Source organism: Colletotrichum fioriniae (genome assembly GCF_027942845.1).
Source record: "Colletotrichum fioriniae strain IMI 355084 chromosome Unknown scaffold_13, whole genome shotgun sequence".
In the NCBI taxonomy this organism is placed as follows: Eukaryota; Fungi; Ascomycota; class Sordariomycetes; order Glomerellales; family Glomerellaceae; genus Colletotrichum; species Colletotrichum fioriniae.
Genome location: NW_027076849.1, coordinates 1505109 through 1518061, shown reverse-complemented (window position 1 = coordinate 1518061; position 12953 = coordinate 1505109). Strand labels below are relative to the sequence as shown.

The 12953-nt window shown below is 54.7% G+C and overlaps 3 protein-coding genes across 3 annotated transcripts; 2 read left to right on the top strand and 1 right to left on the bottom strand.

Moving 5' to 3' along the window:
* Positions 1-221: 221 nt before the first annotated feature.
* Positions 222-1016, bottom strand: N0V96_010141 (uncharacterized protein; the record flags this gene model as incomplete). Its single annotated transcript, XM_053196717.2, has 1 exon — positions 222-1016. The coding sequence occupies one exon, from the start codon at positions 1014-1016 to the stop codon at positions 222-224; it is 795 nt and encodes a 264-aa protein (XP_053045872.2).
* Positions 1017-3783: 2767 nt separating this feature from the next.
* Positions 3784-4689, top strand: N0V96_010140 (uncharacterized protein; the record flags this gene model as incomplete). The annotated part of the gene is made up of 1 exon (XM_053196718.1): positions 3784-4689. One exon carries the CDS (start codon positions 3784-3786, stop codon positions 4687-4689), a length of 906 nt encoding a protein of 301 aa, XP_053045873.1.
* Positions 4690-9692: 5003 nt separating this feature from the next.
* N0V96_010139 (uncharacterized protein) lies at positions 9693-11726 on the top strand (the record flags this gene model as incomplete). The annotated part of the gene is made up of 1 exon (XM_053196719.1): positions 9693-11726. One exon carries the CDS (start codon positions 9693-9695, stop codon positions 11724-11726), a length of 2034 nt encoding a protein of 677 aa, XP_053045874.1.
* Between the last annotated feature and the right edge of the window lie 1227 nt (positions 11727-12953).

Sequence of the window (12953 nt, the reverse complement as noted above, 5' to 3'; positions counted from 1 at the left end):
ACCCAAATTACCATCCAAAATGACGGGTATTGTGCAAAACTCCCATACCCCATGCATGCTGTTAGAAATAACCCCCTACCAGAGGGCGGCGTATACCGAAGGAGAAGAAGGAAATGAAGAGAGGAAAATAGAATGAAGATAAACCTCCCAATGCAGATAGAATATGCTTTACCCCCAAAAACGCCGTGAAATGATTAATGCTTGTGAGAATCACCAGTCGCTCACTCCAAAGAGGGCAACAGGAATCGGACCTTCTTCTTCGGCTTCGCAGCCTGTACGTCTCCGCTCTTGTCCGGACACATCGTCGCGTTCTCCTCCGTCTCATCGCCCTCCATGTCGCTCACAGCGCCAACGCTGCTTCCCATCTCGCTCAGGAGCTCCTCCTCCGTCTCCTCTTCAATAGACCAGACATCCGGGCTCGGCTCGCGCCAGACGTGCTGCGGCCGGTGGTGCCGGTACGACGTCGTCCTCTGCCGGCCCCGCCCGCCGCCCGGTCGCACGGGTGCTCGGCCCCGGGTAGGCGGGAACGACGATGGCGAGAGAATCACATTGTTGTCCGATGGCTTAGAAGGGCGGGACTTTGACTTGGCCATGGATTTGAGACCGTCGATGGCGAAGTCGCGCAGGCTAAAGGGAATCATGAACCCATGCGGCGCGAAGCGGATGTAGTCCTCTTCCTCGTCGTCCGTGTCCGGCGTGGCGAGGTCCGAGAGGTCGGGTACGGGCGGTGACTTGCTGCGACCCTTCGACTTGTCCAGGCCGTCCAGGCTTGAGGGGCTCACGCTGCGGACGATCTCGCGCTCGCTGTCATCTTCGATGCCGGCATCAAAATCCATCATGGCCATATCGTCCTCATCGTCCTCCTCCAGATCAGGCGCGGGTGTGAGGAAGTAGGTCAAGGGGTCCTCGTCGATGTCGTCGAGGGATGGGTAGTCCTTGGGAATTGTAGGGGCGAGGCGCACCAAGGTTGGTGGCCATGAGTCTCGCCGTGAGGGTGTCTTTGGTGTTTGAGGCATCGTGCCGGTTGTTTATTAAATTGGCAGTAATTATGTGTTGGTCTTGATAGTTTCGGGAAGAGGCGTCTGGACAGTAAAATCACTGACAAGACGAGTTAGGTCCTCGCCGGTCTGTGCCGGCTCAAAAGTATACCAAACAAAAGTGGCAAGTAACTTGATGTTGTCTGTGGTTTCAGCAATGATATGATGCTGTAAAACGTGACAGACCTAGGTGAAGGAACCCAAGCTGGAGACGAGGCGGTGTACTCGTACTTATATGTCTCCATCGCAGCCTCAGCCAGGCAGAAGATGTGCAAGGCGGACGTTATCCGACACTGCCTTCACCTACCCACCCACACACGCAAGCACGCACGCACACCGACAAGGTTGCAGGCTGGCTGGTGATTCGGCTCACTCACATTAACCCAGCCAAGAGCTGCCTTGTATGGCTGGAAGATGGTGGTCACCAGTGCCCATTGCCCAGTGCAGAGGTCTCAATATCGCGGGGCAGCCAGCCACCATCAACCCCCACGTGAAAGAGGCCTATGAGGAGCGTGACTCCTCACCCGCCATGAGTGTCTGGGAAAAAGCTGTGCAGTGTCTCCAAATGGCCGGGGTGCAGCCAGAAGCAGAGATACGCATCCGGAAATGGTGGTAAGCTGAGGCCCCGGGCTGGGATTCGTATTGAAATCTATCACAATTCCTGGCAGACGGCAAGGAAATCCGGTCTTTTGGCTGCTTCGCGTTCCTCCGTGTGGGTGTGTCGACCGGCGCGCGACTACCGCGGCTTATATGAATAAGCTGAGACAGATTTGCAACCACCACACGTATTGGTTGGAGGCCGAGTCAGGCAGATGACTACCTTGCCCACCATAGCGCCAACCGAACGTGCCGATTCCCCCAGTGTGCAAAACCACCGTCGCTTGACCGGTGCGCATTTTCGAGGCCATGAACCTACAAGCAAGGAATGTGCAAGACTGTTGTCGACTAGACTGGCCAAGGGACAAGTTTTTGATCGCCCTCCCACGCTTGTTAGAGCGGCTGGCGTACCTTGCATGACGCCTCCAAGTGGCGCATTTGAGTCAGCTCGACAGACCGGCCTCACACCGCACTGTAGATTGGACAAAAGGCAGCCAAATTCCGATGATTCCTCGGTGAAGTCGTGAGCCTTTGCTGCTCGCACACTCGCCTCGGCCAGTCACCCATCCGAATCCTGCACCACCCTCAGCCTCAGAAATGGAAGATCGCCACGGTGCATGAACTGCTGCGAGATGGGCATGCAGCACACTCGTCGTTTGATTATGAGGCCTCTGACCTCTCCATCCTTCCTGATTTCTCCGAAGAACCCCCCCGAAATTTCGCGAAATACGAAGCAGCTCAAGTGAGGCCCGTATCGAAGTGGAAATGTCGATGGTTTGTCCGAATAGCTCTGGTTTCCTTGCAAGGTCCTGTCTTGACTTAAAATAAGTCAGCTGGTTTCCCGACTGTGTACACATTGCGTCATGACTTGGATTTGACAAGAGCGGACGAACATCTCCTAGAACCGTAGCCGCTGCCATCCCATGAGGCCTGAATCACGTCTCGAAAAATGAAGTCGGGCAGCGGGCCGTGATAAGAACGTGACTGGTTTGTGGGTCGTCGTGCTGGTATCAGCCCGCCGCGCAAAGACGCTTACTGGGAGAGGCCGGCTTTTTGGGAAAGGCTGGATGGATCGGGTGACACCAGGCTTCCCTGATTATTCTGAGATGGTGAGTAATCGACCCGCGAGGCAGTGAGACTGGACTATTGTCTGCGCCAGCTTACCTTACCTAGCTGCCCATTCCCACGTAAGAACGCCATCCAGAGTCTCGGGACGTTGAGATGGAGGGAGGGCTGGCCGCGCATCCAACGAGAATGCGGAGATAAGACTTGGGAGTCTTGAGAGTGTGTGATGGCTTCCGAGCTACCTTGCGAAAGACTAGTAACTGGGGAGGTGGACGTTTCCAAGGCATTCCATCAAAGACTGGCGCCATCGATTAGCGGTGAAGGCATCAGCAGGAATGCCAGGCGCCAATGTGAAATTTGACAGATTGAAACCCCGCCGTCCGAATTTGTCTTCTCGCCATGGTCCGTGGCGTGAGTCGACTATGTTTCGAGGCTGACTAAAGTGACAGGATCGTGGTGGTTGTGTCGGTATATGTAGACTGTAGGTAGGTAGGTTGGTTGGTTGGTTGGTAGGCATGTAAGGTAGGGATCGAAAATGGGTTGGCTGCTCAGCTTGGAATTCCATGGAGGAAGATCCGGGGAAGGCGAAAATGCCTTCCTTACCTTGCCCAGCAGACCCCGGATCGCCAAAGAATGCAGGAGCTTGGGCCCAGCCGCCACGGCCGTTGCTTCCTTCCCCGCCGAGTTCCAGAACCAGCACGTGACCCACTTGCCAGCCGGGGCGGGCAGGTGCCGGGGCAGCCGCAGAGCAGGAGATGGGGCAGGAGGATGCCTGCTCTTTCCATCTCAAGTAAAGCGAGCTTCAGCTTTGTTCCAACGTCAAAGATCCAATCCATCCAACGACACCTCATCATCTTAGGGTGTTGCCGAGGAAGGGAAAACTTTATCAAATTCCTTCTCATCCAACTTCTTGTTGCTCTTCGCGCCCATCACCTTCCCCTGGGCGTTCTGCCGTCAACTTCTAGTCTCCGCAGCTAAGGCGCACGGCCCCGGCCTACTGTCAAGCTCCCGCCGTCCAAGTCTGTCTGGACAACACATCTCAACTCTTCTCACAGCTCGCCTGATTGTGTATCGCGCAGTCAACATGCTCGTCAAACTTGACAACCCAAAGTCGGCAGCGGCCAGTTCTATGCTGCTCCGCCTAGTGAGCCAGAACGTCCGGTATGCAACGACAAACCCCACTCCCAACGAGAAACCATGGAGCTTTCGGGGTCCGAAACTCTGCAACCAGCTGGACTTCCTCACGACTGGCCATGAGTCAGCATTTATCTGTCTTCAAGAAGTCCTCTACTCTCAACTTGAAGACATCCAGTCTTACCTCGGTCCTGCCTGGGGACATATAGGTCTTGGTCGTGATGATGGCAAACGAGGTGGCGAATTTTCACCAGTCTTCTACCAGGTTGAACGTTGGCATTGCGAGCGGAATGAAACTCTTTGGTTGAGCGAGACACCAGAAAAGCCATCTAGAGGATGGGATGCCGTACTGAACCGTGTGGTTACCGTTGGGGAGTTTCTCGATAAACAAACAGACTCGCGTGTCGTTGTCATGAGTACACATTTCGACCACCGAGGTGTTGTGGCTCGAGAGGAAAGCGCCAAACTACTTCTCAACGTTGCTCGAGAGTGGAGCAAGGGAGCAAACGGAAAACCTCCGACAACCGTCCTGCTTGCGGGTGACTTCAACAGTACCCCGGATGACAATGCCTATAAGACAATGGTGGCACCGGAGTCAGGCATGGTCGATGTCTCAACTCAGGTTTCTAAAGCGAAGCGATACGGAAACAATATCACGTACACATCGTTTGACGAGCCGGACGAGGAACCGAAGAGGATCGACTTTTTGTTTGTGAAGGATCCGAGCCCGGCGACCATCAAGACATTTGGCGTGCTATCGAACAAATTCGATGACGGTGTTTATCTGTCTGATCATAGGCCGGTTGTTGCCGACATTGAGATTCCTGTCTTACGAGCGGCCAGCAATATCTTCTGAAACACTGCTACACGTCAATCGTGGCTTGAATTCAGAATCGTGGACTCCCGTGTAATGTCACGCAAATCGGGCGGCGTTGAAGAGGCAGATCTGGACCTGCCCGAGTCTCCGAGACAAGCTCCCTGCATCTCCGACATTCCAAAGCGTGAAACAGACTGGCGTGCAGCAGATGGACAACCGCTCAGCATCGAGTGATAAGGTCTCGCCGCAACAGGCTATTGGAAAGTCGATGTACACTGCCAACGACGAGTGGCGTTGCAGCATTTCAAGCCTCCAAAGTCTGTCGATATGGCGTTCGCATACGGTACGATCACAACGGTATTATCTTCCCGAACCGCTGCGTATTATATCGTTTACGTTGGTTCTATCTCTGCCACACGACTTCAATGCGGCAGGCCATGTTACGTTCTGCCTACCAATGTGGCGCGTTGGGACCGCTTTCAACGGTGGCGTTGAGGGATTATGCCTCAAGCGAAAAGGCGGTGTGGCTCCGAGATGGTGTCAAGTTCCTCGCTCCACAACCAACAACAGCCTGTCGATCCGTCCGCCTCGGATATATCGACATGTCAGTCCATCGCGTCTTTGCAGCAGCGTCCGCTCTCGGCTTCATGTATTTCGAGCGTGCAAGAGTGGCATATCGGACAAATGGCAGGCTCGCCATACTTGATTTGTAAAATTGCTAAACAATGCAACCGTGGCGTGCATCAGATCTAAAGATCTGGATGGATACATACACTTGAAGGCGTTCATCAGAGCCGTTTTCTTGCCCTCCGCATTCCCAAGCACACGAACTATGTTTCTCCGCATACAATTCGTGATGACGATGTCTTCGACTGCGGTTGTTGACTGGTGCGGCAGCTCTGTACAAAACACAGAGCGACTCAAATGTTAATGGACGGAGGCACTTGACTGCCAACGTGCGCAATATAGATCGCATCCATTCTCCGCAAGATACCGAACCGAGGATCCTGGCGACCCGTTCATTGCCTTGAATGCGACGATGCTCCACATCTCAACGAGGAGAAGACCAACTTTGACTAGCTTCCTCGATAAGACGGAGCCACGAGAGGCTCCGGGAGGGCCTCACTCGAACCCATTTCGGCATGTCCTCGCGCTAGACGAATCTTAAGCACAGTGGGTACTGGTATGCGGTGTTGATGCCTGTGGGATGGGTGCATGTCATGCAGCCGGAATGCGCAGTTGCGTACAACGCGCGGAGAACGGTCTCGGCGCCAACCAGACGAATTGTGAATCGCACATGTTTCTTCATGTCACCTTTCCTTTGGACGATTTGTACTTGGGGTACTGCAACGGTATCAGATCGCGGCAATCTACTTCTACGTGGAATAATGGAGGGGGAGACGTATCAGTACAGTACAGTTGAAGAATTTGAAGTACATCATCTGGCTGATGTGGACGGCCCAATCAGAGCCGATAGTGCGGTGTCCGAGACCACCTTCGACTTCGAGACACAAAACCAATGAGGCGAGAACAACTCTGTCATGGCGACACGTCGTTCGGAGTCACGTTGGGAACAAACTTCAGTGACTTGACCACAACAACATGATGCCGATCTCAAGTCTGTGTACCCCGGTGACGCTGTTTCTGCAAACAGTGTCGTTCTTCCAGCCAGATCGGTACCCACTACGGAGGGACCAGGGCATCGTACCCCAAGATATCAGTACGGTACGCAGCTCTATCAGACGCATGCCCTACCGACAGAGCAAGACGTGGGGAGACAGATCTAGACGTGCAACACTGCAGCAATTCAGCATCGTGATGCCATAATACATGGCCTCGTTCAACAAGTTCAAGGGACCAATCCGTGCTTGGACAGGTTGGCCACGGACAGCAGCCATTCAAGTCCGAGATGGAGCGATGACTCTCATTGCCGTCCCGGCCCCGCCCTATGAGAAAAGCGAGCGGGCCCGGACTGCATGAATCTGCATTCCTGACCGGGTGGGTCGGGCCCATGATTGGGCTTTCCGGCACGAGTGCGTTGGCGATGCGATGCCGAAGGGCGATGGAGGTGGTTCTGCATTGTGTGCAGATTTTGCTTCAAGCTTGATCAAGCATTTGAAGGCGCCTGGTTGCCTACCTACGCTACCCAGGATGACAACGAAACTTTCGGAAGTACAGGAAACGTCTCCTGATGTTTGGTTTGCGCAAGCTCTGAGTCGTCAACCACCTCAACCACCTCATGGGGCGCGCACCAGACTACTGTCTCTCGGTCGATCACCTCACCAATCCTGAGAACCTTCTTTTTGTTTCTTTTTCCCGCCCACCCCCAAATATCTTAACCGAAGACGAAAACACGTTTTTGTCAAAGGAAGAGAGAAAAAAAGGCCTGGCAGGCCGCAGAGCGCGGCAAAGGATTGGACGCTTGTGGTGTCGTTCGTCAGCCCGCTTCGCCGTTGATACCCAAAGACCAAGCCCAGCCACAAGGTCGGGCAGTAAACCCAGCCATTTGATGGAGAAGTCCAAAAATCCCAGCCGAAAAGGGCACAACGCACCAGACAGCAACGCTCCGTCATCTTTGAGTGGCACCCCCATCTGGTTCGGCCCTGGAGGTGGATCTCCCGCGCACACGGAGACTCACTCCACCAGCCAGATTTTAGCAGCCCAGCCCAGCCCAGCCCAAGGGAGCCAGCCCATCCTGTCTCATCCAGACAGCTGGCAGAAGACTCAGAGAGCATTGTTTCCCTCTGTTCTGTTGCCACGTTCCCGTCGAGTACCTGTTCTAGGGCCTTCGTAAGGTAGCAGACCTGCGTGAGGGAAGGGGTGGCTGTCGAATTCGAGATTTCAATGGCGGCACGAAGAAGAAAACTTTGTCATCGGGGCACAACGTAGAAAAAGCCCTTAGACGGACACTCGCAGAAGCAAAAGCTGCTCTGCTGTCCGGCATCGCAACACATGGGCGTACACGAACGTCAGCGCTACTACAGTTATGGAAAATCGATCTGAATGGAAAGTTCCAGGTCGTGCACTTTGTGCTGTAAAGAGCTTCCTTGTCGGCGCGCCGTTCACATTCTCGCAACACCCCAGCAGGCCTTGCCAGGCTCTTGACCCCCGTTCGAGGGAAAATCCATTGCAACGGTCGCGGACGGGAAGAAACGAAAGACAAGGGCTTCTCCACAGTTGGGCCTGAGTGCTTCTGGCGCTCTGACTCGAAGCGGCGACGATTGGCATCGGCGCCAACGAAAAGCACCAACACCAGAGCCCCAGGGGACCGCCCAGTTCCCAACTTTGCGGTCAAATGCTGTGTTGAAGGGGTTTCCCTGGTTTGACGCCGGTGCTGCGGATGAACCACAGCCAACAGAAGCTTCCTGGAACAAGACGAACTGGCTCGACGTCGATTTAGCAGACTATAGCTGAGCCCTTTCGACGGTCCTTGCTGCCACGCGGTGGAGCTTGAGGCTATTCTGTTAGCTCTGGCTTGTTTCCGGAGTGGGTTGTCGCAGTTTTCCCACCCAGGAATCCCGACTCCCAGGACCCAGCGAGGGCCAGAAAAAAAAAGAGTTCCCACTCGCCGGCAATCTCTGTCCTCCACCCATTTTTGGGCGATTTCGATACAGTTTGACAGGGAGAAGTGACGACAGCAAAGAATTTCCCTGTCCTCCTTGGGTCCCATGCTTCTCCAGACTCGCACACGTTCATGACAGTCACAGACCCTGGCATTTCGACTCTGCGACTTGAGAGAGACGTAGCAGGCTGGGCAGCACCAGCAGCCATCTTCTCGCACACCCTCTCTGTCCCCCCTCTCCGTCCCTCTCTAACGTTGCAGGCCTGTCCTCCGTCTCCCGCAAACCGTAGTCCGTTCCAGCGCTCCCGTCCGCCTCGGATAGTCGAGAGTCAAAGCCGGAGCCAAGTCACTAGATCCATCAGAGCTCTCATAGCCATTTGCGGGCTCAGGCACACGCCCCTCCTCCTTTCCTCGAGGTACTTGAAGTGCTCGCTATCATCGAGCACTGGCCGGCCATTGGAGTGACACTGGACGAGCGGCAGAGCACCCCGGGCAACGAGAAGACCTCATCCGCTGCCAGGTCCTTTTTTTGCTGTGACCACACCCCTCCATCGGGTTGTCAAGCCCAGGCCGTCCCCACGATTGGCCTCTCTGTGGGCTACTTTAGTTTTTATTTTTTAACACTCGTGGTACTGCGAATGAGTTGCTGGGCTGCGCACACACCTTCGCTCGCTCTCCCCTCCCTTCGCTCCGGACTCTTCCTCTCACGGCGCAAGCCGCAGTCATTACACTACAACTGCAACTGCAACTGCACGCACTCACGCTACCTGTCCTATCCGTACGAACGAAGTACCTTACCTGCAATGCAAAGCATAGGTAGGGTGAGGTAGGCAGGCAGGCAGGCAGGGCATGATTAATAAGAGAGCACGCTCGTCCGCAGCCCGCCCACGGCCACGGTCATCCGTCGTTTCTTGAATTATTATCGATCCCACGTTGTATACAACGAAACACAACAACAGATTCGAGAAATATCATCTCTCCCTCGTCCGCGCTACTCCTGACGATCCAGAATACCTCGACTACCCTTACTCTTCCTCCCTCTCTCTCCCTCTCTCTCTCTCTTTCTCTCAGCCTATGACAACCAGCCAACAACGAACAACGAGTAACCCGGCCTCACACCTAGCCAGCATCAGCATCAGCATCCGCAGCGTCTCATTTTCTCCCACACCCAATTTCACGCCCCCCTCATCCTGGTCGGATTTTCATCCCCACAAATACGGGCCCTCCCTCCATCAGATAGTGGTCGCATCCCCTTCCGCATCCCCACTGTCTTTCTCCTCCGCCCTTTATACAAAAAAGTTCCCGATTCCCACCGCAGCCAAGTTCTTCCCCCCCAGTTCACCACACTCTCGATCACTTGCTACGAACCTACGATTGCTCGCCTCTGTCGAGGCACCTTTGCCTCTCATCACCAGTCGCTCGACTACCGAGCCAACACAAACACACCATAGCCCATGACGACGCTCGACACCGCTTCACCATGGCCCCCAAAAGAATTGTTGCTCACTGCGAAGACGTCGACGAGGAGACTGGGTTCGTCATTCAGGGCTCCGACAAGTACGCCCAGTCACAAGCACCAGGAAGCCCATCCAAGGAGAAGCCAAACACTGGCAAATCTCGCAATAAGGACAGGATGACGAGACCAATCTCCGCCTCCCCGCCATACGGCCATACCGACTCGGACGATACCGTCCACCCCGCTATCCCAGACAAGAAAGTGAGGGAGAAGAGACGATCTGAACAAAAAGCCGCTGATCGAGCCGCCGAGAAACTCGCCGAGAGACTCGCCGAGAGGGCCGCAAGGGACGAGGCTGCCAGAGAGCAAGGTCGTCGAGAGGAAAGACACCGCCTCAAGAAGGAGAAGGAAAAGGCTGTACGCCGCGAACAAGAACGCCTCGACCAGGAGCAACGCGAACGAGAGGATCGTCATCAGCAGCGCGAGCGATCCGCCGCCAAAAAGTCCGCAGTCCGTCCCTCTACAAAGCACGTCAACACGGCGCCTGTCGTTCATACCCAAAAGACCACCCAAAAGCCAGATGAATACAGAAGACCACGTTTTTCGGAAGAAGAAGCCTCGCAGTACGGTGTTCAGCAACCGGCAAAGGCACAGGGGTCGCGTCCCCGAGCTTCAAGTCGCCCTGCCAGCTACTACGGCCAAGGTTCTCGACCACCTACCTCCAATAAGCAATGGCATGCTGCGAACAACGCCTCGCCCTTCACTCCGGCCCCGAACCCATCGCCATTTGCTCCATCGATCCACGCACCGCCTTCCTCTCATGCTTCATCGCCCTTTACTCCCGCTCCTATGCCGATTCCCATCCATCCATCACCGCATGTGCAGTCGCCGTTCGCGCCCGCACCTGGCACTTCGTATACCCAACCACCAGGCCCCTGGGGTCCCGGAAGTGTCCCTTACCCTATGCAGGCGCCGCACCATCCGCCCCCGCCGCCGTCGAATGATTACTTCCCGCCTACCCCTGTGGCGAGCAGCCCCCGACACTCAAACCTGGCCCAACGCTTCCAACAGAGGCCTTCGTCGGCCATGGGACACCGATCCATGTCAGCGTCTTCCTTCGAGTACGACAACTACGGATATCACCCTAGCCCTGGCCTCGCCCACGCCCACCCCCATGGACCCGGTCCAACCTATGAGCAAGAGAATATTCCCATCGGTAGACGACCGTCTCTCAAGGTTCGAGACAGCGACTTGATGCCGCCGCCGCCGTTTCCCCGTTCACGAACGGCTGCCCCTCAACAGGCTTACCGTCCCCCGCCTCAACCTCACCCTCAGCAACGACAAATCATGTCCCAGGGCTATGACTCTGACGATTTTGATGGTGAAGAATCCATGTACCAGGAAATCGTCCCCCATGGTTACCAATACGACGACGGCGTTGTTGCCAGACCTCGTGGTCACCGAAGGGGTTCCAGCACATACAGTCATCGCGCATACCAGATTGAGCCTGCTCCTGCTCCCGCCCCCACCCGCAGTAGCCGCCGCCACTCATACATGGCTGGCGGTGAAAGCGGTAGCTACTCACAGTCCAAGTATGACTCCGCCGAGGCTGCTGCTATGGCTTACCAGAACGGCGTAAGCGGCGGCGGCGGTGTGCCTCTGACTGCTGCGGCCCTCTCAAAGGCTGGGAAGAAGAGCAAGAGCAGCAGGTCCAGTGAAAGTAGCGACAGCCGCGACGAAAGTGACTTCCTACGAAGTGCCACCACACGAACCACCCGGTCTTCTGCCATTGACGGCGACGATATCACCATCAAGGTCACTGGTCACGCCGTGCTGCGAGTCGGCAACGCTGAGATCCAGTGCCAGGATGGCGGCGAAATCAACATCAGCCAGGCAGCACGCATTGCTGGTGGTAGTGATAGGGATACAGTCTACTCCGATGAACGCCGCAGTCGCATGGACCGACCAGCTATCCGTGATCGATCCGAAAGCCGGGCCGACTCTTATACCCGTAGCCAAGCGGACGAGTTCGAGCAATTCCGCATTCCGTTTACCTAAATCGAAATGCAACGACAATGACGAGTTGATGAAGCGACGCACATTTGTTTTTCACTTTTTGCACGGTTTCGTTAGAGCGAGCGTTGTTTTTGCACTTGGAACTCAGATTGAAAGCTGTATCGATAGGATTGGCTTCTTATTTCCATTTCTCCTTCTTCTTTGCTTCTGCAACTGCTTAGGTCGACTTTCTGGTAGCGGAAAAGTTTATACCCAAAGCAGAGGCTGTCGCGAGCTCTGCTCTTTTATCTTCTTATCTTTCAAGCATCTTTATACCATTTACAGGACGAATCATGTACTTGCCGACTATGGCTGTGCGGCCCGGGTGAGACCCGTGGACGTTTTGAATTTGTAGGGTCGGGACACGATAATGAGTTGTGTTTTTCTTGGGCACATGCGGAGACTTTCTCCAGTCTCGTACCCCGGGAGGAGCCATGGGTGTCGTGCTTGTACGACACGGCCGTGCCTCTCACGGGGAGAAGCGTGTGTCGTGCTTTCTTCAGCACATAACACGCTGGCTGGACGATTTTGATAGACAACCTGTATCGGCAATCCGGGAAGTTCGCGCTTCTTGTGTTTTTTTTTCTTTTAGGGAGAAGGGCATTCAGCAAATTGATACGCTTAGCTAGCTACCTTGCACGGTTTTGTTTCTTTCTTCAATTCTACTTAGATGAGATTGCTAGCAGGATACCATTGGGATGGGCTTGGCTGCCCCCTCCAAAGCCACGGGCATGGGGCGTTGTTGGAGACTACAAAAGGACATAGTTCAGTCAGGGCCCCAGCCTTTTTGGGACGAGTAGGTATAAGGGGGAGGGGTTTTGGAATGTCAATGGGGACTATTATGGTGTATGGTATTTGGTAGCAGATGAACTGCCCATCTCATTTCCTATTCTAGCGGCAAGGATAAGATACCCCTAACATGGCTGAGCTGTGTAGGCCGCATATGAAATAAACATGTTGGAACAGCAACTCTATCGTTTTTGATGTGCTTAATTGTCTCGTGATTATGGTGCCAATGGACGTCGAATGGTGATCTTTTGTACGTTCACACCCCTCTTCCATTATAAGACGGAGCGCCGCCGGGGTCAATCACTTACCCGTTCCGGGCATCCCGATTGACGGGAGACCACATTGCAGACTGCCTCTGCAACTAACTATATGAATTTAGTGACTGTAGGTATATCCGCTCTCCTGAACTCATGCAAGACCAATAACCTCAAAGTTCGAACA